General features: G+C 50.5%; 6 protein-coding genes across 7 annotated transcripts; 4 read left to right on the plus strand and 2 right to left on the minus strand.

Annotated features, from left to right (window-relative positions):
- The first annotated feature begins 904 nt into the window (after positions 1–904).
- LOC117647321 (organic cation transporter protein) lies at positions 905–9,531 on the plus strand. Its single transcript, XM_034389040.1, has 11 exons — positions 905–910; positions 2,337–2,611; positions 5,650–5,836; positions 5,908–6,166; positions 6,727–6,919; positions 7,010–7,115; positions 7,472–7,584; positions 8,087–8,301; positions 8,378–8,553; positions 8,629–8,804; positions 8,879–9,531. Exons 1-11 carry the CDS (start codon positions 905–907, stop codon positions 9,066–9,068), a joined length of 1,896 nt encoding a protein of 631 aa, XP_034244931.1. The 3' UTR covers positions 9,069–9,531.
- Positions 9,532–9,627: 96 nt separating this feature from the next.
- On the plus strand, positions 9,628–11,239 carry LOC117646930 (SRR1-like protein). Of its 2 annotated transcripts, none has more exons than XM_034388312.1 (3): positions 9,628–9,763; positions 10,165–10,300; positions 10,418–11,239. In XM_034388312.1, exons 2-3 carry the CDS (start codon positions 10,167–10,169, stop codon positions 11,091–11,093), a joined length of 810 nt encoding a protein of 269 aa, XP_034244203.1. In that variant the 5' UTR covers positions 9,628–9,763; positions 10,165–10,166; the 3' UTR covers positions 11,094–11,239. The 2 variants fall into 2 exon arrangements, with proteins under 2 accessions (XP_034244203.1, XP_034244204.1); XM_034388313.1 differs by lacking the exon at positions 9,628–9,763 and adding an exon at positions 9,770–9,968.
- Positions 11,240–11,453: 214 nt separating this feature from the next.
- On the plus strand, positions 11,454–12,398 carry LOC117647322 (protein O-mannose kinase-like). Its single transcript, XM_034389042.1, has one exon. The coding sequence runs from the start codon at positions 11,454–11,456 to the stop codon at positions 12,396–12,398; it is 945 nt and encodes a 314-aa protein (XP_034244933.1).
- Positions 12,399–12,456: 58 nt separating this feature from the next.
- On the minus strand, positions 12,457–16,894 carry LOC117646929 (short/branched chain specific acyl-CoA dehydrogenase, mitochondrial-like). The gene is made up of 8 exons (XM_034388311.1): positions 16,756–16,894; positions 14,869–15,061; positions 13,783–14,090; positions 13,527–13,697; positions 13,321–13,446; positions 13,065–13,247; positions 12,851–12,986; positions 12,457–12,770 (listed from the first exon to the last, which is right to left on the minus strand). The coding sequence occupies exons 1-8, from the start codon at positions 16,780–16,782 to the stop codon at positions 12,592–12,594; spliced, it is 1,323 nt and encodes a 440-aa protein (XP_034244202.1). The 5' UTR covers positions 16,783–16,894; the 3' UTR covers positions 12,457–12,591.
- Positions 16,895–19,931: 3,037 nt separating this feature from the next.
- Positions 19,932–24,168, minus strand: LOC117647507 (zinc finger protein 143-like). Its single transcript, XM_034389264.1, has 11 exons — positions 24,089–24,168; positions 23,631–23,675; positions 23,368–23,481; positions 23,196–23,289; positions 22,924–23,120; positions 22,495–22,850; positions 22,197–22,398; positions 21,912–22,120; positions 21,615–21,824; positions 21,313–21,540; positions 19,932–21,219 (listed from the first exon to the last, which is right to left on the minus strand). The coding sequence occupies exons 2-11, from the start codon at positions 23,671–23,673 to the stop codon at positions 21,187–21,189; spliced, it is 1,686 nt and encodes a 561-aa protein (XP_034245155.1). The 5' UTR covers positions 23,674–23,675; positions 24,089–24,168; the 3' UTR covers positions 19,932–21,186.
- A 363-nt stretch (positions 24,169–24,531) lies between these two features.
- Positions 24,532–27,474, plus strand: LOC117647510 (eukaryotic translation initiation factor 1A, X-chromosomal). The gene is made up of 6 exons (XM_034389267.1): positions 24,532–24,775; positions 25,348–25,431; positions 25,545–25,648; positions 25,748–25,880; positions 25,994–26,097; positions 26,205–27,474. Exons 1-6 carry the CDS (start codon positions 24,760–24,762, stop codon positions 26,208–26,210), a joined length of 447 nt encoding a protein of 148 aa, XP_034245158.1. The 5' UTR covers positions 24,532–24,759; the 3' UTR covers positions 26,211–27,474.
- Positions 27,475–27,823: the final 349 nt, after the last annotated feature.

The raw sequence follows: 27,823 nt of genomic DNA on the forward strand, positions 1-27,823 counted from the left end.
GCGTGCGTCACGACACGCCGATGCCGAACAGTGCTTCGTCGCTCTGTCTCTCTCGCACCCGCAGGGACGGCAGGGACGCCCCTCGAGTGCGAGAGAGACAGAGCGACGAAAGCCCTGAGTGGAGTGGCGACTGCGTGTCGAGTAAGCAGCGGATTCCTCGGCGAGGCGATCGACGCGAAACGCGGCGGTCATTTGCGAGACTTAAGCCCCGCCGCTTGAATAATTACCCGGCGGTGTGGCACTGCACGGGATGCATTGGCAGTGCGCCAGCAGTGCCGCCAACCTCGCGAGTGCCTCCGCCACGCCTTCGATACAATGTCGCCAACCCAACCGGCAGCTGCGTTTATTGCGTGAACGTCGCAAGGTGGCGGCAGGCTGCTGCCTGGCTGCTGCCTGGCTGCTGCGTTCGGACTGCCGGTGCGCACAGTGGGCCAGAAGACCGGCTGAGGCGGCCTAAACTCTGGACGCGTTTTGTGCTCCAGAGTCGCTAAATGGGGCTCGAACCGAACGTGTGACCCCCACCAACGGATTCCTCGTTCGGAGAAGCAATCCATTGGTGGGGTCACACGTTCGGTTCCAGGCCCATTTAGCGACTCTGGAGCTCAAAACGCGTCCAGAGTTTTGTCCGCCTCCACCGGTCTTCTGGCCCACTGTGGTGCGGCCGGTTTACAGGAAATGACAAACCGCTTTGCGAAACAAGACGGAAGGCATCACTACATCACACCTTCACACCACCCGCCGCATGGCCCTGCTGCCACCAGATCGACCAAAAGGAACGGCAATTATTTTTCAATCGCATCGTTGCTAGTACTTTGCCGATGCGATCCGTGTTTTCTACACACAGGGAAGCGAAGAGAGAGACACAGAAACCCAACACTCGCATCTGCATTGTATTGTATTACCCATGAACGTAAGAATGAACTCACACACATACACACGACGTCGTGTGTGTAGCACTACTGGCCGACACTCCTCCACACACACGCACACACACACGCACACACACGCACACACACGCGCGCGCACACACACACACACACGAGCGCCCCTTGCTTCGTTTCCTGGACGAAGCAGTGGAAACGCATGAGTAGCCAATTAGCATGGCGGGCTATAGGCCGCTCGGATCTATGGAGCCGCCAGAACTAGAACCACTAGAACTAGAGCCACTAGAGCCGGCCACTCCACTGCCTTGCGGTGGAGTCGCACAGGCGCACGCGCGATGGCTTTAACGGCGCGCATATCGTCCCGTTGCGGTGGCCGCCGTGTCGTCTTGTTGTCTCCTTCTCTCTCTGGCACTCGCGCGGCGCGCCGTGCAGGTGCGACGGAGACGGAGGCGATCGCTAATGGCGCTGAGGCGCTGCCCGGCCTTCACCTCGTGCAGGGTCAGGCCGGGTCCTGCCCGCGGCACTGCGTGGCACTGCGTGGCACTGCGCCGCGCTGCGGCGTCGTCCTGGAGCCCGGAGTCTGGAGTCTGTAGTCCTAGAGTCTCCTGGACCCGGAAGGAGAAAAAAAATAAGCGCTCGTCAATATTTCCGACACGAGGCGGCGCAAGGTGCCACCGATGTCTCAGGCCGCCGCGGCGGGGGCTTTTTCCGAGGTTGGATTCCAGCCGAGATTCCAGCCGAGGTTCCAGCGCGACACTAGGGGACCAGCGAGCGCCCAGAAGTGCCGTTCTGTGGACTTCCCCCAGTGCAGCGCCGCAGTAGTTGTTTTTGAAGTTCAAGTGTGTACAGCTTCAGGATTTAGTCAGTGTGTATTTTGGTGTGCCGGTGCGGCGTGTCCGGTCTGTTTTCGGAGGGGGCTTCTGGTGTAGCGGCAGCACCCCGTGAAGGACCCTCCGCCCTCTGCCCGCCCACGCCCGCCTTGTGGGTTTGTTTGAACGGGTTGGTTCGGCCGGCGCGCGGCGTGGCGTGGCGGTGTGGCGGCGCGGCGCCGCCTATATAACCCTTGCCGCGGCATGGCCGCCGCTTGTCCGTCCGCGAGCGCGTTGCGAGCCGCATCGACCGAGGTGCGCGGCGTGACGAGGCGCGTGTGTGACTGACTGTGACGAGGCCTGTGACGATCAAGACGAGGCCTGCGACGAGCAAGCCCGCGCTTTTACGATGGCCCCCCAGGAGAGGCTCGACAAGCCGGCGTTGCACAACGAGGATGACGAGGGGCGGGGGCATGGGCAGGGGGCGGGGCTCGGTGCCCAGGACGCCCAGGACGCCCGCCCGCAGGGCACAGTGGCCGCCGCCGGCGCCGACGCCAGGGCTGTACCAGTGCAGCAGCAGGGCGTCGTCATGGACCCCGCCAGCCTGCCCCTCAAGGTCGCCGCCCTGGACGCCGTCCCCGAGGCCACGTCGCCGCGCTCCTCGGCGGAGACCCTGTCCGACGACGTCGACGTGCCCGCCGAGGCGGCCGAGGCCGGCGACAAGCCCCTGCTCGACTTCGACGACGTGCTGCCCCACATCGGCGAGTTCGGCTTCTACCAGAAGTGCCTCTTCCTCATGATGATCCCGTTCGCCTGGTTCGTGGCCTTCGTGTACTTCAGCCAGATCTTCATCACCCTGGTCCCCGAGGGGCACTGGTGCCACATCCCCGAGCTGCAGGACCTCAACCCGGACGAGAGGTGGGCATACGAGTGATGAGCGCATTATGCCCACGCCGGCATGCCGCCACGTGGTGTCGTCTTTTTTTATCGCCTGGAACTGGGTCACCAGTCTCTCTCTTTTTTACGCCGGCTCGCTGCCTGATGGCTGCATGGTGCATCCAGCCGTGCACCAGTCGCTCCTTTATTTGCCCCGCTCTTCCCGGGTCTTCCTGGAGAGCACGCTCCAGCCTCCAGGCTCCAGGCTCCAGGCAGTCTCCAGAGACAAGGCCGGCGCCCGCGCACAGTGGGCCAGAAGACCGGTGGAGGCGGCCAAAACTCTGGACGCGTTTTGAGCTCCAGAGTCGCCAAATGGATCTCGAACCGGACGTGTGACCCACCAATGGATTCCTCGTTCGGAGAGCAATCCATTGGTGGGGTCACACGTTCGGTTCGAACCGTATTTAGCGACGCTGGAGCTCAAAACGCGTCCACAGTTTTGGCCGCCTCCTCCGGTCTTCTAGCCCACTGTGCCGCAGCACCTCCGGGAGAGCCACGTGGCTGCCAATCCTGGACGGTGTCGCCTTTTCCCATTTCGTTGCCGCTCTCCCAGTGCCCCGCACGCGTTCTCCGACCCGGCCCTGCTTGGCCTTCCAGTGGGCCTGCAAAGCCTGCAAAGCCTGCAAACACCGAGTCGGCCAAACAGACGGCCGCCTTGCCTTCTCTGCAAAACTAGCCGCCTGGAAATGGAATAGGGTTCCGGGAGCAGCGCGGCGTTTGTGGTCCGGAGGCTCCGGCCGCTCCAGGCGCTCCAGCAGACTGATTCCGAGAGTCGTTTTCGTCGCTCTGTCTCTCTCGCACTCATGGAGCGTCCCGTATAGGTGCGAGAGAGACAGAGCGAATCATTCCGCAGGCGCTCCAGGCGCTCCAGGCCGCTCCAGGCGGTCGTCTCTAATGGTGATTCAATAGTTGTGCGCAGGCCGCACTGCCACTGCCCGCGTGCTGTACTGACTTACTGACACAAAGCACACACGTGCCTGCCTCCCCGCAGACCGCCGCCGCAGGCACACTGTGGCACAGCCAGCTTCGGCCACCTCTTCGACTCGGGCATTTCCTGCATCCGGGTCGCCTCGCCCTCGCCGCCTTCAGAAGGCCGACCGGCGAATTTGAACCCTCGCACAGTGGGCCAGAAGACCGGTGGAGGCGGCCAAAACTCTAGACGCGTTTTGAGCTCCAGAGTCGCTAAATGGGAGTCGAACCGAACGTGTGACCCCACCAATGGATTGCTCTCCGAACGAGGAATCCATTGGTGGGGTCACACGTTCGATTCGAGTCCCATTTAGCGACTCTGGAGCTCAAAACGCGTCTAGAGTTTTGGCCGCCTCCACTGGTCTTCTGTCCCACTGTGCCTCGCCCTCGTTCAGGTCGTGCCCTCACAGGATCCTCAACCTCCAAGAAGTCGCGCAGCATTTTCTTTTAAGGTTTTTTTTTAGTGGGGTTGTGCCCTGGAATAGCGGTCGTAGACACACCTCTTGTTCTAATCTGGGGCCGTTCTGAGCGCATGCCGTGCCCTTTCCAATTAGCATCGCCCGGTCCGGCCAATTGAGTCGCCGGGCAGACGGACGGACAGACAGACAGACAGACAGACAGACAGACAGACAGACAGACAGACAGACAGACGAACAGACAGACAGACAGACAGACAGACAGACAGACAGACAGACAGACAGACAGACAGACAAACAGACAGACAGACAGACAGACAGACAGACAGGCAAACAGACAGACAGACAAGCAGACGGATAGTCAGACAGACAGACAGACAGACAGACAGACAGACGGACAGACCGTACGTCTAGAGCACATACATCGCCATTGACTGCAGCAGCTTTTAGAAGCTGCATCGACAGGTCGTTTGTCTGAATCGACTTTTGAGCCGCGAGCCGTCGATTCCATGACGTCGTTTTCATTTCGCTTCGCCTCGTCCTCCACTTCACTTTACCCGACCTATCAACGGAAACATAGACCACACCACGCGAGATGCTGTTAAACTGAGGCCAAGTGTCATTCCTTCACCCAAAAAAAAAAAAGAACCTAATTATTTTCTACGTTTCAAGTGAAAATGGCTTCCGCCTGTGCTAATGTCTTGTTTCATCTCTGGCTGAGTGAGGAAGAAGAGGAGGGGAGGGGGGGGGGAGCGCTCGTGTCTCTCGCGAATAGTTTGCACACCTCTCGGCGATGACATGCGTGCCGCGAGTGCATCGGATCAAATAGCGATCGTGCACGCATAGACACACACACACGCTAGCGCGAACGCACACACATATCCAAACACACATTGCGCCCCGATGGCTACACACATACACATGCAACACATGCATCACACACACACACACACACACTCAGACGCCCGCACGCACGTGTGCGTGTTACGCATACATCATTGCCGCCGGCTAAATACCCGGGAGCACTTTGCGCTGCTGGCTGGCTTGCTGGCTGGCTGGCCGGCGGATGTGTGGGCTGGAAGAGAGCATTACTCAGTGAGTCATTTATTCCTGGACATGGACGGACGGACATCCTCGGGGATGCCGTCGTCGCCGCGGGATCGGGTGTTGCAGTGTCGCGACCTCGCGGCCGCGCGGCCCCGCGGGATCGCATTATATTCCCGAGCCGCTGTAAACCAGAAACTAGAAAAGTGAGGCGGATCCGCGGGCGGCTTGCATCTCATCTTCATTTTTCATTTCATTTTCTCCGCTCCCATAGCTCTGGCGGCTCTGGCTGTAGACACACACCAATCGCGAGGCCTTTGGCGTCGCTTCCGCGTCGCGCCGCATCGCGCCGCGTAGTGCCGCCATGGCGCCGCGCGGCGCGAGGTGCGAGGGAAGGCTGTGGACTGGAAGTGGTGCGACGCATCCCGGTCGCTATTATTAAATACCACATTTTCCCCGGTCTGTTGTTTATTGGAGTACCGTTCCCTTCCTTGCGGCGGCCGCACAGTGGGCCGGCCGCGCCAGCGCGTGACAGGGTTTTCGGTGGTAGTGCCTCACCCACGCGCACACGCGCGCGCACACTGCTTGCAGGCTGGCGCTGGGCGTGCCCAAGACCGCCGAGTTGGGGTACGCGCGCTGCCTGCAGTACGACGTCAACTTCACGGAGCTGGTGCGGCAGGGCGTGCGCCAGGCCGACCCGTCCTGGCCCACCGTGGCCTGCCGCCACGGCTGGGAGTTCAACCGCACCGAGGTGCCCTACGAGTCCATCGCCGCGGAGGTACGACGCTGTCCCTCTCGCACTCCTGCAAGTGCGAGAGGGACAGACCGCTGACTTTGCGAACGCCGCAGCTGGAGTGGGTGTGCGACAACGCGGCGCTGCCCAACGTGGCGCAGTCCGTGTTCTTCGGCGGCGCCATCGTCGGCGGCCTGCTGTTCGGCTGGGTGGCGGACCGCTGGGGCCGCGTGCCCGCCCTGGTGGGCTCCAACATGGTGGGGCTGGCGGCCGGCATCGCCACGGCCTGGGCCGGCTCCTTCTGGGTCTTCGCGCTGTGCCGCTTCTTCGTGGGCTTCGCCTTCGACAACTGCTTCACCATGATGTACATCCTGGGTGAGTGCGGCATCGGGTTCGAATCCCGGTGGCGGCTTCTTGCATTTCCATTATCGCCAACCCGGAAGAGATCGGCACGGCGCACAGTGGGCCAGAAGACCGGTGGAGGCGGTCAAAACTCTAGACACGTTTTGAGCTCGAGCGTCGCTAAGCAGGACTCGAACTGAACGTGTGACCCCACCAATGGATTCCTCGTTCGGAGAGCAATCCATTGGTGGGGTCACACGTTCGGTTCGAGTCCCATTTAGCGACTCAAAACGCGTCTATAGTTTTGTCCGCCTCCACCGGTCTTCTGGCCCACTGTGCGGCGCCGCGATTCGGAACGCGGAACTGAGAGTGACTGAGAGCGACTGAGAGTGACTTGCGGCTCCGCGGCGACGCTTGCAGCGCTTGCAGCTTGCAATGAGTCGCCCGGCGCCGCGAAGATGGATGGACGGACGGATGGACCGCCACGCATGCCACGCCACTGCGAATAGGCGAGCCATTTTGCCATCCATTTCCACGAGTTTCCTCATTTTGACGGTCGAGGCCTTGACCGGAGAACGCGTCACTTTTTCCAGTGCTGGAGTACGTCGGGCCCAAGTGGCGCACCTTCGTGGCCAACATGTCCATCGCCATCTTCTTCACCATGGCGGCGTCGCTGCTGCCCTGGCTGGCCTACTGGCTGGCGGACTGGCGCCTGCTCTGCATCGCCACCTCGGCGCCCCTGCTGCTGGCCGCGCTCACGCCCTGGCTCGTCCCGGAGAGCGCAAGGTCACCGTCAAAGTTACCTCCAAATTGAAATTTAAAAAATAGCTAAGATTTAAAAACTAAAAAAATAAAATACTTTTAAAATTTGTCCAGGTGGCTGGTGTCGCAGGGCCGCGTGGAGGAGGCGCTGGTCATCATGAAGCGCCTGGAGAAGTCCAATGGGACCGCGGTGCCCGCCGGCGTGTACCAGCAGTTCGAGGTAAGCGTGCGTCGGCGAAGGCGGCGAAGCACAGTGGGCCAGAAGACCGGTGGAGGCGGCCAAAACTATAGACGCGTTTTGAGCTCCAGAGTCGCTAAGCAGGCCTCGAACCGAACGTGTGACCCCACCAATGGGTTCCTCGTTCGGAGAGCAATCCATTGAAGGGGTCACACGTTCGGTTCGAGTCCCATTTAGCGACTCTAGAGCTCAAAACGCGTCTAGAGTTTTGGCCGCCTCCACCGGTCTTCTGGCCCACTGTGCGAAGGCCTCCCTCATACCTGGCGCTCCTCGCGGTGTCGCGGTGCGGTGACCAGTGCAGTGACGCACCAACCGACCTCTTTCTCTCGGCCCTCCAGGACAGCTGCATCAAGCTGAAGAAGCAGGAGGACGCCGACAAGACGTACTCCGTCGTGGACCTGTTCCGCAGCCCGCGCCTCCGGAACACCACCCTGCTGCTCATCGTCATTTGGTGAGGCGAGCCCTCTCGTTGTCGGGCCTCCGAGTCGACGATCGGGAATGAAACTTTACGCCGGCATTGTCCGTGGCCTGTTAGCGCTGTTCGCGCTGTTAGCCTGGCCGGCAGTCTTTACGAGCGTCAGCGACCGCCGCCTGCGAACTCGAGGGTAGGCAACCCGGCGAGCCCACGTGCTCGACAGAGCGGCCTGCTCTTTAGTCCGCAGGCGCTCCGGCCGGCTGCACAGTGGATCTACCAGAAGGCCGGTGGAGGCGGCCAAAATTCCAGACGCGTTTTGAGCTCCAGAGTCGCTAAAAACGACTCGAACCGACCGTGTGACCCCACCAATGGATTGCTCTCCGAACGAGGAATCCATTGGTGGGGTCACACGCCCGGTTCGATCCCCATTTAGCGACGAGCTCTGCACGCGTCGAGTTTTGGCCGGCTGCGCCGGTCTTCTGGCCCACTGTGCGCTCTGGCTTCTCTGACTCCCCTCTCGTCCCTGCTGTGCCGCCAGGATGATCGTGTCCCTGGTGTTCGACGGCCACGTCCGGAACGTGGGCCAGCTGGGCCTGGACGTGTTCGTGACCTTCACGGTGGCGTCCGCCACCGAGCTCCCCGCCGACTCGTTCCTCACCGTCGTCCTGGACCGCTGGGGCCGGCGCTGGCTGGCCTGCGGCTCCATGGTCGTCAGCGGCCTCTTCAGCCTCGGCGCGGTCGCGGCGCCGCCCGGTAAGGAGTGAGCACAGAGCCATTATTGCAGGCCTGCACTTTGGCCGAGCACTCAAAACAAAGTCCCTGCCCGCAGGAGTGGTGTCCGCGTCGCTGGCCATCATGGGCCGCTTCAGCGTCAACATCTCGTACAACATCGGGCTGCAGTACGCCGCCGAGCTGCTGCCGACCGTGGTGCGCGCGCAGGGCGTGGCACTCATCCACATCATGGGCTACGTGGCCAGCATCCTGGCGCCCTTCGTCGTGTACCTGGTGAGTGCGGCCGGCCCGCGCAGCCACCAAACGGAAAGCACCTTGAGGGGGATTTGAACCCGGGCCTTGTCGCAGTCGGTGGTCCACCCCGCGCTGCCGCTGCTCATCCTGGGCTCCATGGGCGTCGTCGGCGGCGTCCTGGCGCTGTTCCTGCCCGAGACCCTGGACCAGGACCTGCCGCAGACCCTGGCCGACGGCGAGCAGTTCGGCCGCGACCAGCGCTTCTTCGAGTTCCCCTGCTGCGGCACCCGGTGAGCACACACTCCTAAACTTACCACTCTTGCACCGAATTTCGGTTGACACTGTTGGCGTCCTCCTTGTCCAGGCCGATGGAGACGCCCAAGCCCGCGCTGTACAGAGCGACCTCGCACAGGGCGTCCTTGAGGGCGTCGACGCGCGGCGAGGCGCTGCGGTCGTCCATGATACACAGGGGCTCCATCAGCTCCAGGAGATCGGCCGGCAAGAGGTCCTCGGACGACTCCTCGCACGCCGGAGCGGCCGGAGCGGTGGTGTGAGCACCGGCCGGTAGTTCCGTAATTTATTGTACAACAAAATAACGAGGGGTCAACCACTCGGGTAATCGTGTGTACACTTCGTCCAGTGGTCATTGGCCATTAGTCGTCAAACCTGGCTATTTTCGCTGTTTTTATCGGATTTTTAAAAAATGAAAATAGCCCAAAAATGCTCTTAGCTGGCCAAAATTATAGAGTTTTTTGAGTATTTTTTGTAGGTAATCGCCGGTAATCAGTAATCCTGTGTACACTCCTGAGCTGAGTGGTGGACCCCTTGACAAATAACTGAGCGACGGCGATGAGTGGAGCATTATTTATTTTGTGTGCAGCAGGGGCCGACTACCAAAGACGTTTTCATCTTTTTTTGTGATATTGTGGAGCGTGAGTGGCACTAGTACCTGACTCGTATCGTACATTCAGTCATGTAAAACCAGAGTGAATGAATAAATTATTTTGTCCTAAAATATCTAAATGTTTCTTTCCATTTAAAAAAACAACCATTTTGCACACACAAACAAAGATACGACAGTCCTCGCACTTCGGCTTTTGAAAGTTGGCGCGCATGAACAAGGAACGGAACGGAAATGAGTCCCTCCGCCAATCAGCGGAAAGCTGCGCAGCAGACGTTTTTCACGTGCGCGCAAAGTACCTGCTCCGGAATCTCGACAATCGCTGGAAAATGACAGTTCTGTAACGTAGTAAGTACACCGCACTTTAGAACAGATTGCTGGTCTTTCTTTCTACTTCTCGAAATGAACCAGCCAATAGTTTGCCGCGAGACGGGTGTCAAAGCACAACTTTCCGGGAACTGTGCCTAACCTCTCTACAACACTAACACCGCAGGGGCCCCCTTTTGTTATTACCAGTTTGAGTTAAAATTGGATTAAACCGTTTTGAGGCAAGGTAATTCTGTCAGAGGGCAACAGTCAAATTATTTGTAGGGCAAGCTTAGCACCATGCTTAGGAGATGTACACGTAACTCACTGGAAGGGCCAAACAGTTTATAAGTCTTGTCTTGCAACACCCAAACTGTGACATTGACAGAAACTAACAAATATTTTCTCGATTTATCTCACCTCTCTTATTTGTCTGATTTTAGCTATGTCATGCGATGAATTCAAATTGGTGACGTCCAGACGCAGAGGTAAAAATTCGAAGAGAGCTGCATCGAAACCAGTACAGTTCAACAAACAGGGAGAGACAGACACCATAGTCAACATCGAGAAAGAACTACAGTAAGTTCAATTATAATGCATTCATCAATTACGGTTTTCAAGTATGGCTAAATTTTCGCACTATGAAACAGAATATTCTTGACACTGTTCAAGCTGCCACAATGTATGCTTTTGCAGGAAAATTATCAATGCGAGGTCTACATTAGACGAGACACCATTTAAAGAGGGTGTACAAAATATTTTGCAGAATGCTTTGGATTTGCGTGGAGAAATTTCAATAGCAGAAATAATTTGCTATGGTTTGGGCCACTTTACAGAGTGCAGTATTGCTCGTTACCAGTTAGCTCTTCTCCTTTCTGTGAAGGAACTTTTTAAAGGGATTATTTATGTTCATGATCCCATCTTCCATACTTCTGAGGTAAACATACTCAAGGAATTAGGTTTCATTATCATTGAGGAGAACGAAGAAGGCAAACGTGAGTTGTCCACGTCTGGCACAACCTTTTTGTATTTACCACATTGTCCTAAGCAGCTTGTTAATAACTTCCTTTGGAAAAACTGGGGCCCTCGTTTAAAAGATTGTATAATTTTTGGCAACAGTTTCTCTTCAATTGTTGAAAGACAAACCTTGACTGATCAAAGATTAACTTATTTTCTGGCGAAAATTCAGCCATACGTTGAAGAATACCCCATTGACAACAATTTCAAATTTTTGGATGTTTTCAATGACACTTCTGTTCATGTTTTCTCAGAACACAAGCTTTCTCAGTTGCTGCCCACATTTTGGTCTGAAAACCGAGCAGAGCCAGTATATCCTGATAGCGACCTCGAACTTATTTTAAAGAAGCCATGACGTTGCCCAACTCTATGAGAGTGTTAAAACAAATAGCATCGGAGGTTCGTATGAGTTCATCATATGAAAAAGTCCATAGTGAATCTCCATTGATGAAGTACGTCCTGGGACAGTACCATAAGTACAGAGAGACGGACCAGCAGCTATGCAAAGCTCAAGAGGAAATGGAAAACATTGCTGGAACCTATCTTTGCTACCTGCAGAGTCTTCGCCGCACTGCAGAAATACACCAAACTTACAAAGGAAAGGGAGAGCGTTCAGTTGAAGAAACCGCTAATATGGTTGGATTCAAGCTCCCCCATGATCCGAAGTAGAGTGTGTATTAAACCTTGTTTCTAGTCAGCCTTCTCTTTTCCCAAAATGGGCCTTTGGTGCTTAGTGGTCATCAGCTTTCTAGCCAATATTCTAGTCCCTACTGGGGCTGGAAATTTAAATGTGTGTGGCACCAGACAGTTCAAATTAGCTGGTATGGAGCAATGTCATAGTTGGCTAAATTGTTCTGATCTGAAGAACTTGAAATTTGGAAGGAGAATAGATGCGGGTTCAACTAAATTAGTCCATGCCGCATCATGGAATGGTCTTAATGTTGTTGTTTTGAGATTACATAACATCAACTACAAATCTGATTTTGATCATGGTCTAGACATGTTGGAAAAATATAACCCTAGTAAGTTTGTTGTACAGTTGATTGGTACTTGTAAAAAGGCCAGCATGTTTGCTGCTGAATATTATGAGCTAGGTAATGCTACCAATATCCTATCAGTCATTAATAAAAGATATGGTAATCAAAATATTGTTGTACGATTGAAATTATGCCTAAATTATGCTCGATTATTAGAATTTCTTCATGATGGTCCTGCTGGGACAAGAGTGATGTGTGATTCGAATGACCTAGGAAAGCTCTTAAGCCAAATGTTGATCACAGATGATGTGGAGCTAGTTCTCAATGATTTAGATGCACTTCCATTGGTTGATAGAGATGCAGGAACTAAAATTAAATGCGGGAGTAGAGAATTATTTGGAGACTTTGTTGCACCAGAACAAAAGTGGCCCTTTAGTGGGGCCTTCAAAGATGCTGCAATGCCTGGATATGATGAAAAAACTGACATATGGAAGGCTGCAGAAGTTTTCAAATATTTTGTAAGTGACATTGATGTGAAGTTTGAGTGGGTTCGGTATAGATTGTTCAATCTGATAAAAAGTTGTAAAAATCCTGATCCAAATTTGAGACCATCAGCTAAGTACTTAGTAACTGTGCTGGAGAAAATTTTAGCAGAAGTGCACTCTGTAAAAACTGAATTATAAATTTAAGGACCTATTTGTATCGTAATAAATGTGATAAGTGACAAAGAAAATATTATAAAAAAGTGTAATTGTTTATTTCATTCTAAGCTTACAACTTACAACCTAAATCACATAACCAGTATCAGTCAATTATCCTAATTTTCAATAATATATATATTTTTTTTTTCAAATAGTTAGTAAAATCCTTAGTAATTTATGCAACATACTCCTTCTCTAGCATCTTGGCAATGGTGTTCAGTTGAATATTAGATGTGCCTTCATAGATTGATCCTATCTTACAGTCTCTGTAATACTTTTCCTGAGGGAAATCTTTAGTAAATCCAACTCCTCCCATCCAATCTACACACTTGGAAGTAGTATTGGCTGCAACCTCTGAAATTTTAAGATAAAATTGATTAAATTTACACCTCTATAACGCATTTAAAAATTATGGTATGAAAGTCAGCTCTTACCGCATGCCCAATATTTGGCCATAGCTCCCTCCTTGATAATGTCTTTACCAGCATCGTGAAGGCGAGAGGCATTGTAAACTAACAATCTAGCGCTCTCGATTTGAGTGGCGATCTGTGCAATTTGGTGTTGCATACCCTGAAAATGAGTCACAAAAAATTAGTTAAAGCATACAAAAGCAGCATCTTTCAAATTACACTTCTATTTAAATCTCACCTGGAAGTCAAAAATACGCTTGCCGAATTGTTTACGCTCTAGAGTATAGGGAATTGTGGCGTTAAAGCATCCCTGGGCAAGTCCAATCATCTGAGCTCCAATTCCAATGCGGCCTTCATTCAGAACCTCGATAGCGTACTTGTATCCCTTGCCAATCTCTCCAAGGATATGACTGTCCGGAACCTAAAACAAGTAACTCGCTCAAACAGTGCACGTTTGATCAAAGACAACAGTGATCCACCCCAATGCGACTTACCTTGACATTGTCAAAGTGCACCATGCAGGTACCAGAGGCACGGATTCCAAGCTTGTCTTCCTTCTTGGCTACAGTGAGGCCGGGAGTATCACGCTCCACGATGAAGCAGGTGATGCCCTTGTAACCCTGTGGCGAAAATAATTTGTTTTACAGTTACAAATATGTTTGGGGAATGCCATGACACTTTTCTCCACGCCTGCCCTTACCTTCTCCGGGGCCACGTTGGCCATGACGAGGAAGATTCCAGCCAGGTCCGAGTTGGAGATCCACATCTTGGTGCCGTTGATGACCCAGTCATTGCCCTCCTTCTTGGCGGTGGTCTTGAGCGCGAACGCGTCGGAGCCCGATGTAGGCTCAGTCAGGCAGAAGCTGCCCACCTGTCAACATAATGGGGCTCTCGTCAAACTCGTTTTTCTTCGGCTGATTGTAAATTATTTTTTTTCCAAGTAGTCGTCGGCTTACCGTGTTCTGCGCCAGGCGCGGCAGGTACTTGGCCTTCTGCTCGGGGGTGCCGTGCTTGCGGAAGGGCGCGTTGACCAGGGTCTGGTGGATGTCGCAGAAGGCGCCCACCGAGGGGTCGATCTTGGACAGCTCCTCCACGACCAGCATGCACGTGAAGAAGGACGACTCGGAGCCGCCGTACTCGCCGTCCACCTCGATGCCCATCAGGCCGTTGTTGAACAGCTCGCTCACCACGCTGGGGTCCAGCGTCGAGCTCTCGTCCATCTGCCGCACCAGGGGCTGGATCTTCTCCTGGGCGAGGCGCGCCACTGCAAGGGCAAGCCGTTTACAGTGTTACATTTCCGTTCGTTTTCACGCTTTCCTTCGGGGAAGGCCAAGAGAGGCCGCGGCGCTTGGCCTTCCCTCCTGACTTATCGCAGCGAGCCGTGCACGATGGGTTGCCTACCCAGCCGGCGCCCCGAGCCGCGCCGCAGCGCTCAAGTCATTCTTGACATTTTGTTTTACGATTTTTAGTATCTTTCATTCTGTTTATTCTTTTAACTTTCGCAATCACGATTGTGCCATCTCTGACCCTAGTCGGTCATCAGCGCTCGGGCGATTATTAGGCAACCTCTCGGACATGTCAATCAGTTTATCTGATGCTATTTAACGTCATTAAAAAAGAATGTTTCAAGAAACAAGTTTTCTAATCACTAATTATCTGCATGAGCGAGCCGCTTACTGCAGAAATCGTTTCTCCAAGCTGCAGACTCGGCCGTGTTGCACATTTTGCGTGCACTGAAAAACCAAACGTGGTCTAGACCGCACCAATCGTGGCCAAACGTGGTCTAGACCACACCAACTGATGTGGTCTAAATGGCATTCATGTGACCACACCAGTGGTGCGGTCTGGACCACGTTCGGTTTTTCAGTGTGGTTGCAGGTGGATTGCACGACCAGTTGCCTACCCACAAGGCGTTTTCTTAAAGGCCAAGAGCCTCCTCCCCACCCCTTCCCCCTGGATAGGCGCCTTTGCACGCTCCCTCGAAATGAGCAAACCAAACGCGAAAAACAAAATGAAGTTGAACCGGGTGTCGAACCACTCACCTGTCTCCTTCATCATGAGCTCGTCGTCGGAGAGGAAGGTGAGGGGCAGTGTGCCGCCCAGGGCCTGCTCGTGGGCCTCCTGGGCCTGGGGGCGCGCGCTCTGGGTGCTCGTCGTGGTGGTGGAGGCCGCGGCGGCGGCCACGCGGCGGGCCTCATTCTGGACCCGGGACCACAGCCCCGACGTCCCTGCGACCTGGCGGCACCAAAATCAAACACATTCAGAACAAGAAGGCTCCTTTTTCTTAAACCGCCTCCCGAAATGGGGCGATTGGAGCGGCCCGCGCCGCGCGGATAGAAACAGGGCGTCCTTCACTCGGCGATAGCCGCAGTCGCCACGCGCGCCTGACGATAACAGCGAATTGGCAAATGTTTTCGAAATTGTGTTGACTCGGTTACTTGCTGAGCGGCGGGTATGTTCAGCTGTATAGCGTGTCCAAGTCGGGGCTCTCGTCAACAGGTGCGCGGAGTGGGGCGGGGCGGGCGGGGCGGGGCGGGGCGGGGCGGGGCGGTCTCTCTCGCGGGGCGGGCCGGGCGGGGCGTCCCGCGGGGGTGCGAGAGAGACAGACTGCCGGGCTCGACGCGCTGGGAGGCGTGGACACGTTCTCCTTGTGGAGTGGCCGATCACCGCGGGGCCTCGGGGGCTCGCCTCAAGCCGACCAAACAGCCAGCTGACTGATTCCGGGATCTTCGTTGCTCTGTCTCTCTCGCACTCGTGGAACACCACGTGTGGGTGCGAGAGAGGCAGAAAAAAAAGACAGAAAACGACTCTCGGAATCAGTCTGCGGGCGGCTAAAATAGCCTCGCAAATATTATGTCGCGTGTTGTTCGGATTCGCGTGCCACTCCGCCACGCCACTCCGCCTAGCGGGCGCTAGGTGTTGTTGTTATCACGTTATCAGCCGCAAATAGACGTGTTTGCCGCGTTTACAACCCCCCGCGGAGCCGGAGCCTCCAAACGCACGCGCCGGCACACGTCGTCAGTAGACCGATTCCGAGAGTCGTTATCATCGCTCTGTCTCTCTCGCACCTGCACGGGACGCCCCATGAGTGCGAGAGAGACGGAGCGACGAAAATAACAACTCTCGGTATGAGTCTACAACAGGTGCGGTGGCGTACAGTGGAGCGGGCAGTGGGGCTCGTTTGTCATCGCCCTTCAAAAACAAGAGGGCGCCTCGCGAGTGTTTTTGAAGCAAACAAGGAGCAGCTCGTCCTTGGCATTGGAAACTAGGCGGAAGAAGGGAAGGACTCGAGTTGGGCGCGCGCCTCCAACGGGATCAACGGACACCGTAAGTGTATTTGAACATTTTTCGTCCGAATTCGTACGCAGAACTGCACGAAACTCGTGCAATACTTTGTACAAATTTGACCGACGCATGCGCAAAAATTGTTTTTGGAAGGGGAAAGTAGTGAAGGGCCAAGCGACGAACCAATCCAAGGGCGGCAAGCGAGGGAAATGCCGATTCCTTAGACTCGTTTCATCCCCCTGTTGAGACGGATTGAGACAGGGCACTCAAGGGGCGTTGCGTGGCACAGTGGGCCAGAAGACTGGTGGAGGCGGCCAAAACTCTAGATGCGTTTTGAGATCCAGTGTCGCTAAATGGGACTCGAACCGAACGTGTGACCCCACCAATGGATTGCTCTCCGAACGAGGAATCCATTGGTGGGGTCACACGTTCGGTTCGAGTCCCATTTAGCGACTCTGGAGCTCAAAACGCGTCTGGAGTTTTGGCCGCCTCCACCGGAGCGCGGTGAAAACGAGTCCTCGTCGAACCGCGTGGCAGGTGCATCACGTCGCCGGCGAGCTGTTCAAAACAAAATGACACGGCGCGGGGCGTTCTGTCTCTCTCGCACCCCTTCGGTTTGTCCACTTGGACGACGGCGTGCTCACCTTGCGGAGGACTCTGCTGGTGTTCATGGTGCCTGCTGGGGTGCTGGTGCCGCTCTGCTGCTGGTGGTGCTGCCCGCTCCGCTCTACGCTCCGGACAGCCCGCTCTGAACTGAACGGCACGCCGGCGGCCTGCTGCTGCCCGGGCCCGCCGCGGCTGTGGCCGCACGCCGCTGACTGATTCCGGGAGACGCCTCCGTCGCTCTGTCTCTCTCGCACCTACACGGGCCGCCGCGTGAGTGCGAGAGAGACAGAGCGACCAGAACGACTCTTGGAATCAGTCTACCGCCGCACGCCGCACCGGCTGAGTAGGGGCTGCGTGCGAGGAGGCGACCAGCGCGTCCGAGGGGGGCGACTCTCTCGCACACACACACTCACTCTCACTCACACACTCGTACTCTCGATCGAGATGGCGATCCAAAATATGAGGATGCTTCCAGGGGGTGTGAATCTGGCACTTTGGTCAGGAGGTGGGGGGGGCCTGTTTGGGGAACGATTTCATGCCAACTTCCATTAAGGGAAGTCCACTTGGCGAAAGCCGCGAATTTTACACTGACGTCGTCGGGAAGAAAGACGGCAGTTCGTGATTGATATTTCTGACGGTGTGGGAGAGGGGCTGAGGGGCTCGTCTGCCGGACTGAATTCCAGTCTATCTGTCTCTCAGGTGCCTTCCAGTGCACCAGTACCCTCCCTTGACGAGCTCTGACAGGGAACAGGGCGGGGCCCCGCCGCCGCCGGGGGGCAGCCGTAAGCGACAGGCGCGGATCCTGTATTTTCCCCAGGAGGGTAAACGATTACTCTTTCGCCGTGTGCCAAAAACTTACGAAGGAGTATTTTCTCTCGTAAACGGTGGTTCGAACAACGTAGGGCTAAAGGAATTCCCTTGGATGCGACAGAGCTCCGTTGCGCGGCGCGTGTGTGGTGACCCTGAGTGTGGGAATTTGATAAGACCTATTTCACCAGAAGGCGCGGCCTACGTACGTCACTGAGGGAAAGGAGACCACCCAATTAGAATCGACGCTTCACACCGACTGCCGAGGGTCGCTAAATGTCCGTCGGGGTCATCTCCGCCTGCACTAAAGCCTGAAAGCCCGCCATGGGTCTGCATGCAGTGCACTGCACCGCACTGCAAGACACGTCAAATATTTAGATAGCAAGTCCCCCGCAACGGTCAGCTGGCGTGGCCGGGGACTGGGGCTGGGGGGCCTCGCGGAGCCGCACCCACTTACACACACACACACACACACACACACACACACACACACACACACACACACACACACACACACGCTGCAGCCGCCGAGGGTGAACGGGCTCGACCGGGCCGGATCAGTGCATCAGTGTCCAGCTGGCACAATGCAATCGCACTCGTATTGCCGCCTCTGTGTTTGTCTGCTTCTGTTCGCCGATCTGCCGATCTGCCTTCGTCTGTCTGTCTGTCCGCGTTGCGACACGCGCCACGCCCCAATTGTCGGATTGAGTACTACCCGGGGGAGGTGGGGGGGGGGGGGGGGTAGAACGGATAGACGAGGTTCATCCCACTTGACATGTGTTGGCGGGTGCTTTCGGTCACTGCCAGTCTGGCTTCGGTTTTCCAGGACCGAGGGAAGTACCACCCCTTTCGACGAGAAGACCTCCCTCCACCGCCATAGGGGGTTGTTCCATGTCGCGTCCCCATCATCCCATGCTGGCCGTGTAACAAGTCCCTCCAAGATTTCACCACTGGGCCAAATTACACAAACGGGGATGTGAACTTTGACTGACTTATGTAACTATCTGGGCCGTTTCCCTCCAAGTCAATGTTCGAGAAAGACGGAGAAAGACGGGACGAAAACAAAAGGCCGGCCTGGCCACCCGCGGCGTCGACACAAAGAGACGACACGGAGACGGGGAAGGACGACGCGAAGTGACGTGTGAGTGACACGAGTGACGCGACTGACAGCAGAAACGGGGGCAATCTAGTTATTCCAAAGAGCCGTTCTTTGGCTCTCTCGCACCCCTGCGGAACCCCCCATGAGTGCGAGAGAGACAGTGCTCCTCGGAATGGCAGGTCCATGCACTCCACAGTGCAGTCAACCCCTTTCCTTTGCCATCTCGCCGAGTACTCGAGTACTTACGTCCGGAGAGACCGCGCGCGGATCACCAAGGACCAAGGCGTGTGTGCGGGATAGATAGACTGCGGGTAGCTGGGGGACCACCGGACACGGTGCAATTTGCAATTGCGGGTCTGACCCCCCCGAAAGCCGAAACAGCCCGTTTCCGTCGGCGGGAATAAATGACTGCAAGATAAGGCGGGCGCGCGTGCCAGGGAGGAGGGAGACGATGCACAGTGGGCCAGAAGACCGGTCGAGGCGGACAAAACCCCAGACGCGTTTTGAGCTCCAGAGTCGCTGAAAGGAACTCGAACCGAGCAGGTGACCTCACCAATGGGTTCCTCGTTCGGAGAGCAATCCATTGATGGGGTCACACGTTCGGTTCGAGTCCCATTTAGCGACTCTGGAGCTCAAAACGCGTCTAGAGTTTTGGCCGCCGCCACCGGTCTTCTGGCCCACTGTGCGATGGGACAGTGCTTTCGTCGCTGGCTCTCTCGCACTCCCCCGGGATGCGAGGGAGCCAGAGGGAAGGGGCACCGTTCGGAGTCAGCCAGTGCAATGCTGCGCTGCCCCGGGGGCTGACCCTCATTTAACACACCAGCCCATGATCCACATATTGAAATGCATATCATGGCCTTCGCTATCGGAGCGCCGAGCGCCGTGGCGTAAGCGAGAGAGAACGAACAACAGCGAGGACCGCGGTCGCCGTCGCTGAGCTGTCTCTCTCGCACTCGAGGGGCGCCCCATAGCGGTGCGAGAGAGACAGAGCGACGGCAGCCCCCCCCCCCTCAAGCCCAAGCGGAAGGGCGCTCCGTTCAGGTGGCAATAGCAAATTCTTTGCTCATTTGGCGACAGTCCCCGAACGGCTGGGGGCCGACGGGTCGGTCTGGCCGGATTGAAAAACCGGTCCGCTGTGCTCCGCTGTCGGAGCCGAGGCTCTCGATACTCGCGCTGTCATGACGGATCACTCGCATCGCCTCGCGGGTGCGTCCGGGGCATCCAAAATAAACCAAAGACTGAGAAGGCAACCTGGGACGAGGCGTCACGCCGACCTCTTGTTTGTTTAGGGAAAACATCGAGTCAACGAAAAGTTCGCAGTTCACGTCTTTAATAATGCATCAATAACAAAACAACATTTTATTTTTAAAAAAAACGGGAAAAAATGGGGAAAACAGTGGTAATTTAAATGGATACCTCAGCGATTGCAGTTACAGGTACTGAAAATAGTTCACACAATTACACATGTTACTAGTTACAGAAGTAGGGTAAAATATACCCCTTGAAGACCATTGGAACAATATTGCACAGACTAGTCAACTAGCAGAGAGGCTTATGCATCCCCACAGTTGAAAAAAGGACATATCAAAAGACTGGAAAAGAGTCATGTTTTTCACAGTCAGGCAATAAAACAGCCCAAAATTCAATGTGGAGTCAAACTTGCCACTGATGCAGTGGTGATAACCTTTAAAAAACTGTGTTTTACAAATATTTACTTGGCAAATATTGTTTTCATTGGTAATATATTTTTAAAATGCAATGAGAAAGAAAATACATTTCTATAGTATGCTTAGAAACAAAATAATTACGAGTCTCTTTCTAAATTACAACAAAAATCAAGCAAACAAACAAAAATCTTCACAACAAACAAAAAGGCACATACCCAAATAACAGAATTACATTGGCAGAAATCCTTCAAACCAACACAAATTCTTGTAAGCTCACACACAGACTCATTGTAGAGAACCACATCACATAATGACAAATCTTAACTCTAGGTAAATGTTAAAAACACGATTGAATAAGCCTTAGTACAAACATTAAATGGAGATAAGATGACTCAGTAGGTAAGGAAAATATCACATTTGTTAACAATTGCTAGCTAGGTTACAATGAGATCATTCGAAATCACTATGTACACACATTTCAAACTGGAAAAAGAGAAGAAAGGATTTTCTATCACAGTTGTCATAGTTACTTCTTTTGCCTTGAGCACACCCTTTCACATGCACGGTAAGCCCCATCAAGAGAATGTCGAAAGGTTACAATACAACAAATTCAAGAAGTAATAACATGACACAAGCAAATTGAAGAAAATCGTAGCATTTTATAAATGAGACAAATAACAAGGGCACAAAAAGCGAAATTATGCATTGTTTGGCATTGAGGATCTATTCAAACCTGGTCAAAGTACATTTGGCAACAAAATTTAATTCAGTAGAGTATGGGTTTAGATAAGTTTTGTGCATAACAACAGAGTAGAACAAAAACATATACTGTTCCTTTGACAACAGATTCTATTCCATGATCTGAAGAGCTAGAGATGATCTTCCTTGAGCTCCAATCACACCACCGAACTCTCAAGGGGATCAAAATTCTGAAAACAAACAGAAAAGGGAAAGGAACTTAGCTTCATAAGTACAATCACACTCTCCATTAAGACTATCAATGGAAATAAAGTGCAACAAACCTCATCATAGGCAGTGATGTCACCTTCCTCTGTTACAACAAAAATTTGTTTGAGACTACTATCATCATCATCCATAGAAATTGTTGGCGTTATGACAATATCTTCATCTTCACTATCATTGTCTGTCCTAACAGGTAGGGCAGGAGATGGGGTTGAAGTTTCAATGGATTCCAGAACTTGATTGGAATTGAATGAGACGAGAGTATCATTTTCTCCTAGCTCCAAAAACTGAAACAACAATGACACTTGATAATAAAGATTTCAGAGAAAAGAAAGCACCTTTGACCATTTTTTATACTCACCATATAACTCTCTGGTGCTGGGAATTTTAAAACAATTTCAGACCCATCTGTTGCCTGGATGATACCATGAGCAGTGCGACGGTGCATTGTGAGAGTTGAAGATTGTCGATAATTACGCCCACATTCTCTACATTCATAGGGCTTTTGTTGAGTGTGAACAGTTTGGTGTTTATATAGCGATGAGTACTCAGTAAATCTTCGTCCACACATCTAAGGAAGCAAGTATAAGTATTAAAACATAAGCAATTGACAGATTTTAAGCACATGGAAAGATATGTCATAAGAATTTAGACATACCTTCACATTACACATGTAAGGTTTTTCTCCGGAGTGAATTCTCATGTGGTTCTTGAAATTAGTGGCTGATGCAAACGCCCGCCCACAACCAGGTTCTGTACATTCATATGGACGCTCTCCTGTATGTGTCCTAACATGGACCTTGCGGATGTTAGAAGTAGTGAATGATCTATCACATCCTGGCACATTACATTTAAAAGGGCGTTCTCCTGAAATTTTAAATCTGTGTTAGAAGACAGCAATTTAGAAGCATGCACAAAGTAATTATATTTATATATAATATACCAGTGTGAGTTCTGATGTGCTTCTGTAAATCTCCAGATGTTTTGAAACCCTTGCCACAATTGTCTTCAGGACAAAGGTAAGGTTTTTCACCGGTGTGCGTCCTGATATGAGCCTTCAAGGCATAATTAGTTCCAAACCGTTTGTCACATGAAGGCTCAGTGCAGAGGAATGGACGATCACCAGTGTGAGTCCTTGCATGTACCTATAAAAGTTTTCTTTTTATAACTTACAAAACAAGAAAAAAACCCAATAATATTGTTTGGAGCCTGTGAAAAGCACTGCTGCTGTATAAACGTACTTTCAAATGGTGAAGGGCGGTATAAGTTTTTGAACATCCTTCAACATTGCAAGAGTAAGACTTGGCTTTCCCAGGTTTAACAAATTTTCTTCGAGATATATTTGTTGCCTTTAATCTGATAGCAGAGTAATCCTCCTCCTCATCATCGTCAATTTCATCTTCATCATCATCTTCTGAGTCTTGGTGAAAGAATACACTTTCATTTTCATCATTGCAGCTCTCATCATTTAAGCTGTCTCCAGAAGCCATGGGATCATCAGGGTTTATTAGAATACTTCCCTTGGACACTGCCTTTCCATTTATAGTGCTACTTTGGCTAAGGTCATCTTCTTCTAGGAGAATGTGCTTCACAGAACCTAACCAGAACCAACACCAATATTGTTAGATTTTCAATCTCTTCCAATACAATCAAAAATGATGTATACCAACCATGTTCTTGGCCATCATTAGACTCTTCAGCACTGTACTGGAGAATAGAAAATGTGCCTTGCTCATCCTCTAGTCCAAGAGAATACGCCAGTTCAGAGTTGTCTGAAATTGAAATTATTTCTTTCTTGTCCAAAACAATTTTTTTCTTTGATGGAGCAGATTCTTCTTCCTCTTCTTCTTGATCTATTTCAGTGTAACTGCAAAATAAACTTATTTGTTCACAAAATTCTGCGAGTTATGCACAGGAAACTTTGTCCACCATTCAGACTTACCAACTTTGGTCAAGAGTAAGAGGATCAGCATCAGTGTGACTAAGGGCGATGAAGGCTGTTTCACCATTTTCCATTTCAATTTGATGAAGAGATTCTGTACAAAGAAGGAAAATTAAATTACATCAGTGTTCACTTCAAAATTGTCAACAAAATTTGTCAATGAAATACAAACCATCATCAAGGCCAGAGGCGGTTATATATGCAGTAGTTCCATCCTCAAGTTGAACAGATTGTCCAGGCTGGAAGAGCAGAGTACCGCTTCCATCTAGATCACTAAGGCCATCTTCTGCAGAAAAAATAATGAAAATGCACGATAGTTGACAAATGAGCAGGCAAAATTAATTTAAGAACTATTGTATCAAGAGTGTGGAAAGTAAAGAGAAATAGTTGTAGGAGAGAACAGGGAACAGAAAATGTGGGTGTGAGCAGACTTACCACTCACAACGAAACAAGTAGAGCCCTCTATCAGGTTATCCATTTCTGAAAACCAAAAGGAAAAACGTTAGAATGAGATAGGAAACACATTAAAATATGGACATCATAGTAAATTGCTGGTTGGTCAGGAAATAAATAAAATTCTTCAGTGAAAGGAGGATAAGATCTACTCATTCAACCCAAAACCTACAATAACCTTGACATAACCAATGTTCAGAAACCCACAACATTTTATTTTTTAGTGACATAGACAGGAACGAATAAGAATAGGATTATACTTCAAGTTTTAGCTCAGTCGGCACCTTTGATGCGGGTTGTTGAACAGGTTATAATCAGTTGTTTTCTTTTTTTAAAAGACAACCCAAATTGACTGGAAACCTCCCATTAATCACATCAAATAAATGGACAAAAATCCTCGAAACTCCTCTACACGAACAAAGCTAACAAATTCCGCATACTTATAGAAATTACATTTTTGTGAATAAATACTGGCGTAGCAGTACATCCAAAAAAATAAATAATCACAAAGGAATCTTGGGAAATTACCCAAGACCCAACTCACCAGCAGCCGTTCGCAAAATGGAGGCACACAAGTGCAACAATCTCACTGGCGGGATGACAGACGGTGGGATTTGGGCGAATGCAGAGGCTGGCTGCGCTTTGGGTGCAATCAAAAAGATTCCACGATTGCTAGAGACGCGACAATCGCCTCATTGCTGCGATACGACGCGCCATAAATAAACTGTGGTGGAAATAAAGGTGAGCGACCATTATCGACCGCTTGAGCACTGCAGAGCTACCAACACAAAAAGTAGAAAAGGAACGACAATATAATTTTTCAGACCTACTCATTCAAATAATCCTGTATCAGTTCTGTACCACCGTCACAGTATTTTTCTTCCGTCTGATTGGATCTACTCCGAGACGATTGCATAGACCGCCAGCATTTTTGCACGTCGTAGAAAGTGTAACTTTTGATTTGTATACGTGCTGCTGCGTTCGTCACTTCTTGTGTGTGTGTGTGCATGCACTTCTGGAAGGGTGCGAAGATCGTCTGGAATTTGGTTATATTTCGCCAATTTACCCAGTAAATACAACGCAGGATCAGATCTATTTCAGAGCTTAAATCATGCCGAAGAATAAGGGTGAGTTCAAAGTTACATTCATCGCTGAATTCCCGAATCCAGTCCGTATGTTTTGCCATGACTCACACTTAGCGTCAAGGGCTCTCGTTGCCTTGGCGGAATTTGAGGTTAGGAAGTAACATGTGTATTCACGTAGATTACAATACGTAGCGCAAAATAATGTTGATTTCAACGTGCTGAACTCAATGGTTATCACTTGGGAAGCTCAGAGGTAACTTAAGATTGTTATTGTTCTCCCTGAGGCGGTTTGGAGGTAGGGAAGTTGCAATATGTTGCAACCCGGGTTCCTCCGTGACATACATGTTACGTTGCCTCTCTTTCTCTCTACCGTTTGGAGATATCCTGTCCATTCTATTTTCTAATGGTTTTCGAACAATTTTCCTTTGGAACCCAAGTTTAACGTTGAGCATATTTGACCTTGCAACAACGTTTTCTGTTGCTGTGCAGCTCAGTGTCCAGCTCAGCTGTCAGAATGTCAAATTATAATTTTACTATTTGGCACTTTTTCTCAGTCTCTTTCCATTGTACCGCACTGATTCATTGTCGTCTTATTCATTGGTTGTTTATTTCAGGAAAGGGAGGAAAAAACCGGAGGAGAGGAAAGAACGAAAATGAAACTGAAAAGAGAGAGTTGGTGTTCAAAGAAGATGGCCAAGGTAATGCGTTTTGGCGTAAAATTATTTATAAATTCTCTTTCTTTTGTCGGGACCATTGATGGCTCTCTTAACACGTATTAATCAATTTTCTCTTGCACTTTTTTACCTTTTAGAATATGCCCAAGTAACAAAGATGTTGGGAAATGGACGTCTGGAAGCCATGTGTTTTGATGGTGTAAAACGATTGTGTCATATCAGAGGAAAACTACGAAAGAAGGTAATATTATTATACATGTATTTTGTTCTTTTTTATCTTTTTTGTTTACTCTATCATGAGGTTATTTTTATTTATATTGTAAACCACTTCCATTCATAGGTCTGGATTAACCAAGGTGATATTATCTTAATTGGTCTTCGAGACTATCAAGATGCCAAAGCTGATGTCATCCTTAAGTATACCCCAGATGAAGCCAGAAATCTGAAGACGTACGGTGAATTCCCTGAAACAGGTCAGTGACTGTTTTATTATTATTAGGAATGGAATGATTTATTCCAATCCTAACGTCATTTGTCTCTGGGGTTGAATTGCAATTTTGTAACATTGAGCAATTTTACTTTGCAGTCCGCATCAATGACACAGTCACCTTTGTGGAAGATGGTTTGGATGAAGATATTGAATTCGGCGATGAGATCAGTACTGATGGAGAAGGAGATCCTGTTGATAATGTAAGTCTAAAGGTTTTATATTATTATCCCTAGTTGCACTGTGTGTTGTGACCTATTCTTACTTTGTTTCCTTCATTCTGAAACCTGATCTACTTTTGCTTTTCCAGATTTGACCGAACATCTGGAGCAAAATTGATAGAACTGTGAAGCAATTGATGTCAGCCCAAGGCTACTTGCTTACTTCTCTGTTGAAGAGTAAGGAACATTTCATAATTTAATTTCCTTGGAGACATGGAGTAAACTAAATCTCACCAACCAAATTTTTTTCATACAATATTCAATAAAACCATTTTTTTAAATCGTTAAAATCCCTCTGCTGTAGATTGCCTTTCATTGACCTTTTGAAGGACTTGTTTTCACCTATCTCCACAACCATTTCAAAGCTATGATTGATACTTCAGTAGCATTGACAATGTTAAACTGTGTTTCAAACGCAGTCAACTTTTTTGTTTGTGTTTGGTTTAGTATTTAATTGAAGTCTCAATTTTATCATTCTACATCCTATTTATTATGAATTTTCTGTTAGTCTTTGGAAGACTTTTTTGTTATTGTTTTGATTAAGAATACAGTTTTCATTCATAATGAAGAGGCTTTTAATTTGCTAAATATCCTCACAGATCATGAGCATTAGTGATGCAAATAATACAATGATAATGCCTCCTATGTTTTTAGGAAATTTATGCCATTATAAATTTTTTTCTGTGCTGTTTAACATGTTATTGATAGCCATTCATTGTTAAATCTTTTGTGAGCTGTGGTGTACCGTGTGTTCTATGTGTGTAGTTAGTTTATGTAAATGGGAATATTTCTATCAATGGAAGTGAAGTACCTACTTATTCATTGTAAGATGTATTGCTAGCTCTCACTTGTAGGTTTTGGGACTGGCTCCTAAACCATATGGTGCCCGAATTTTACTCGCACTCTGATGTGTACTGGTCTGAGATAGAAACTGTTTGTTTCACAGCGGAGGATAATTGATGAGAGTGCAGGAATAGGGCTTGTGTTATGGAAAGATATAATTAATTTCTGCTGCATGTACTGAAGTCAGATCCGTTATCTTCCTCCTCCTGAGAGGCATGGACACTAAACGGGCACTTGAATGGCAGTTACTGCCATTTCTTCCTCAAATATTATATTTTGTATTGGTTACTCAATCTTGTCGTGCGCTTAATTAGGTTGTTGACATTGTCAACTGACCCTAATTGTAATGTGATTGGAATATATTATTTACTGTAAGGACACCTTTGACTACTAGACCATTTAACCCAAGTTAATTTCTCTTTAAATTTAAGCAAAATTATGATCTAAGGAATGCAAGTAGAGGGATATAAAATCTTACTTCTTTTTTTTATATATAGTAAAGAGACTATTACATAAGTTGCTTGATAAAAAGACTCCAATTATTTACCTCTTCTGTGCTACCACTATATAAAGCTACACATCTGTAGGGCTTCTCAATAGCAAGTGTTAAGTGATGTTGTCAGATGATTGAGCAAAAACAACTGCTAGTAGCCAGTAGCATGACCACATCATTGCTAGAGAAGCAGCATGAACTGTCTCATTCTAGTAAAACTACAGAAAGTCCCTACATGTTTGAATAAAATTTTGATCCCATTTAAACATGAAAGATGTTTAATGTGTTGCTCACAGGTCAGGCACGTGGATGAAAAAAGAGACAGTATTAGAAATTTAAGTTTATTTGCAACTCACATTGACTAAAGTGATC

This window comes from Thrips palmi, unplaced genomic scaffold (genome assembly GCF_012932325.1).
Source record: "Thrips palmi isolate BJ-2018 unplaced genomic scaffold, TpBJ-2018v1 HiC_scaffold_2, whole genome shotgun sequence".
Taxonomy (NCBI): Eukaryota; Metazoa; Arthropoda; class Insecta; order Thysanoptera; family Thripidae; genus Thrips; species Thrips palmi.

What these genes read in the sequence shown, in the direction of transcription:
- LOC117647322 (XM_034389042.1), top strand. Translation starts at nt 11,454, where the DNA reads ATGGGCCTTTGGTGCTTAGTGGTCATCAGCTTTCTAGCCAATATTCTA.
- LOC117647321 (XM_034389040.1), top strand. An exon ending in GCGTGTACCAGCAGTTCGAG is followed by an intron (nt 7,116 to 7,471) that starts GTAAGCGTGCGT and finishes TCGGCCCTCCAG; the next exon opens with GACAGCTGCATCAAGCTGAA. An exon ending in TTCCCCTGCTGCGGCACCCG is followed by an intron (nt 8,805 to 8,878) that starts GTGAGCACACAC and finishes CTCCTTGTCCAG; the next exon opens with GCCGATGGAGACGCCCAAGC.
- LOC117646930 (XM_034388312.1), top strand. Translation starts at nt 10,167, where the DNA reads ATGTCATGCGATGAATTCAAATTGGTGACGTCCAGACGCAGAGGTAAA. An exon ending in AACATCGAGAAAGAACTACA is followed by an intron (nt 10,301 to 10,417) that starts GTAAGTTCAATT and finishes ATGCTTTTGCAG; the next exon opens with GAAAATTATCAATGCGAGGT.
- LOC117647510 (XM_034389267.1), top strand. An exon ending in GAGGAAAACTACGAAAGAAG is followed by an intron (nt 25,649 to 25,747) that starts GTAATATTATTA and finishes TTCCATTCATAG; the next exon opens with GTCTGGATTAACCAAGGTGA. An exon ending in CGGTGAATTCCCTGAAACAG is followed by an intron (nt 25,881 to 25,993) that starts GTCAGTGACTGT and finishes TTTACTTTGCAG; the next exon opens with TCCGCATCAATGACACAGTC.
- LOC117646929 (XM_034388311.1), bottom strand. Translation starts at nt 16,782, where the DNA reads ATGAACACCAGCAGAGTCCTCCGCAAG. An exon ending in CCAACGTGGCCCCGGAGAAG is followed by an intron (nt 13,447 to 13,526) that starts GTAAGGGCAGGC and finishes TTTTCGCCACAG; the next exon opens with GGTTACAAGGGCATCACCTG. An exon ending in TGCACTTTGACAATGTCAAG is followed by an intron (nt 13,248 to 13,320) that starts GTAAGTCGCATT and finishes TACTTGTTTTAG; the next exon opens with GTTCCGGACAGTCATATCCT.
- LOC117647507 (XM_034389264.1), bottom strand. Translation starts at nt 23,673, where the DNA reads ATGGATAACCTGATAGAGGGCTCTACTTGTTTCGTTGTGAGTG. An exon ending in CGCCTCTGGCCTTGATGATG is followed by an intron (nt 23,290 to 23,367) that starts GTTTGTATTTCA and finishes TTCTTTGTACAG; the next exon opens with AATCTCTTCATCAAATTGAA. An exon ending in CTTACTCTTGACCAAAGTTG is followed by an intron (nt 23,121 to 23,195) that starts GTAAGTCTGAAT and finishes TTTATTTTGCAG; the next exon opens with TTACACTGAAATAGATCAAG.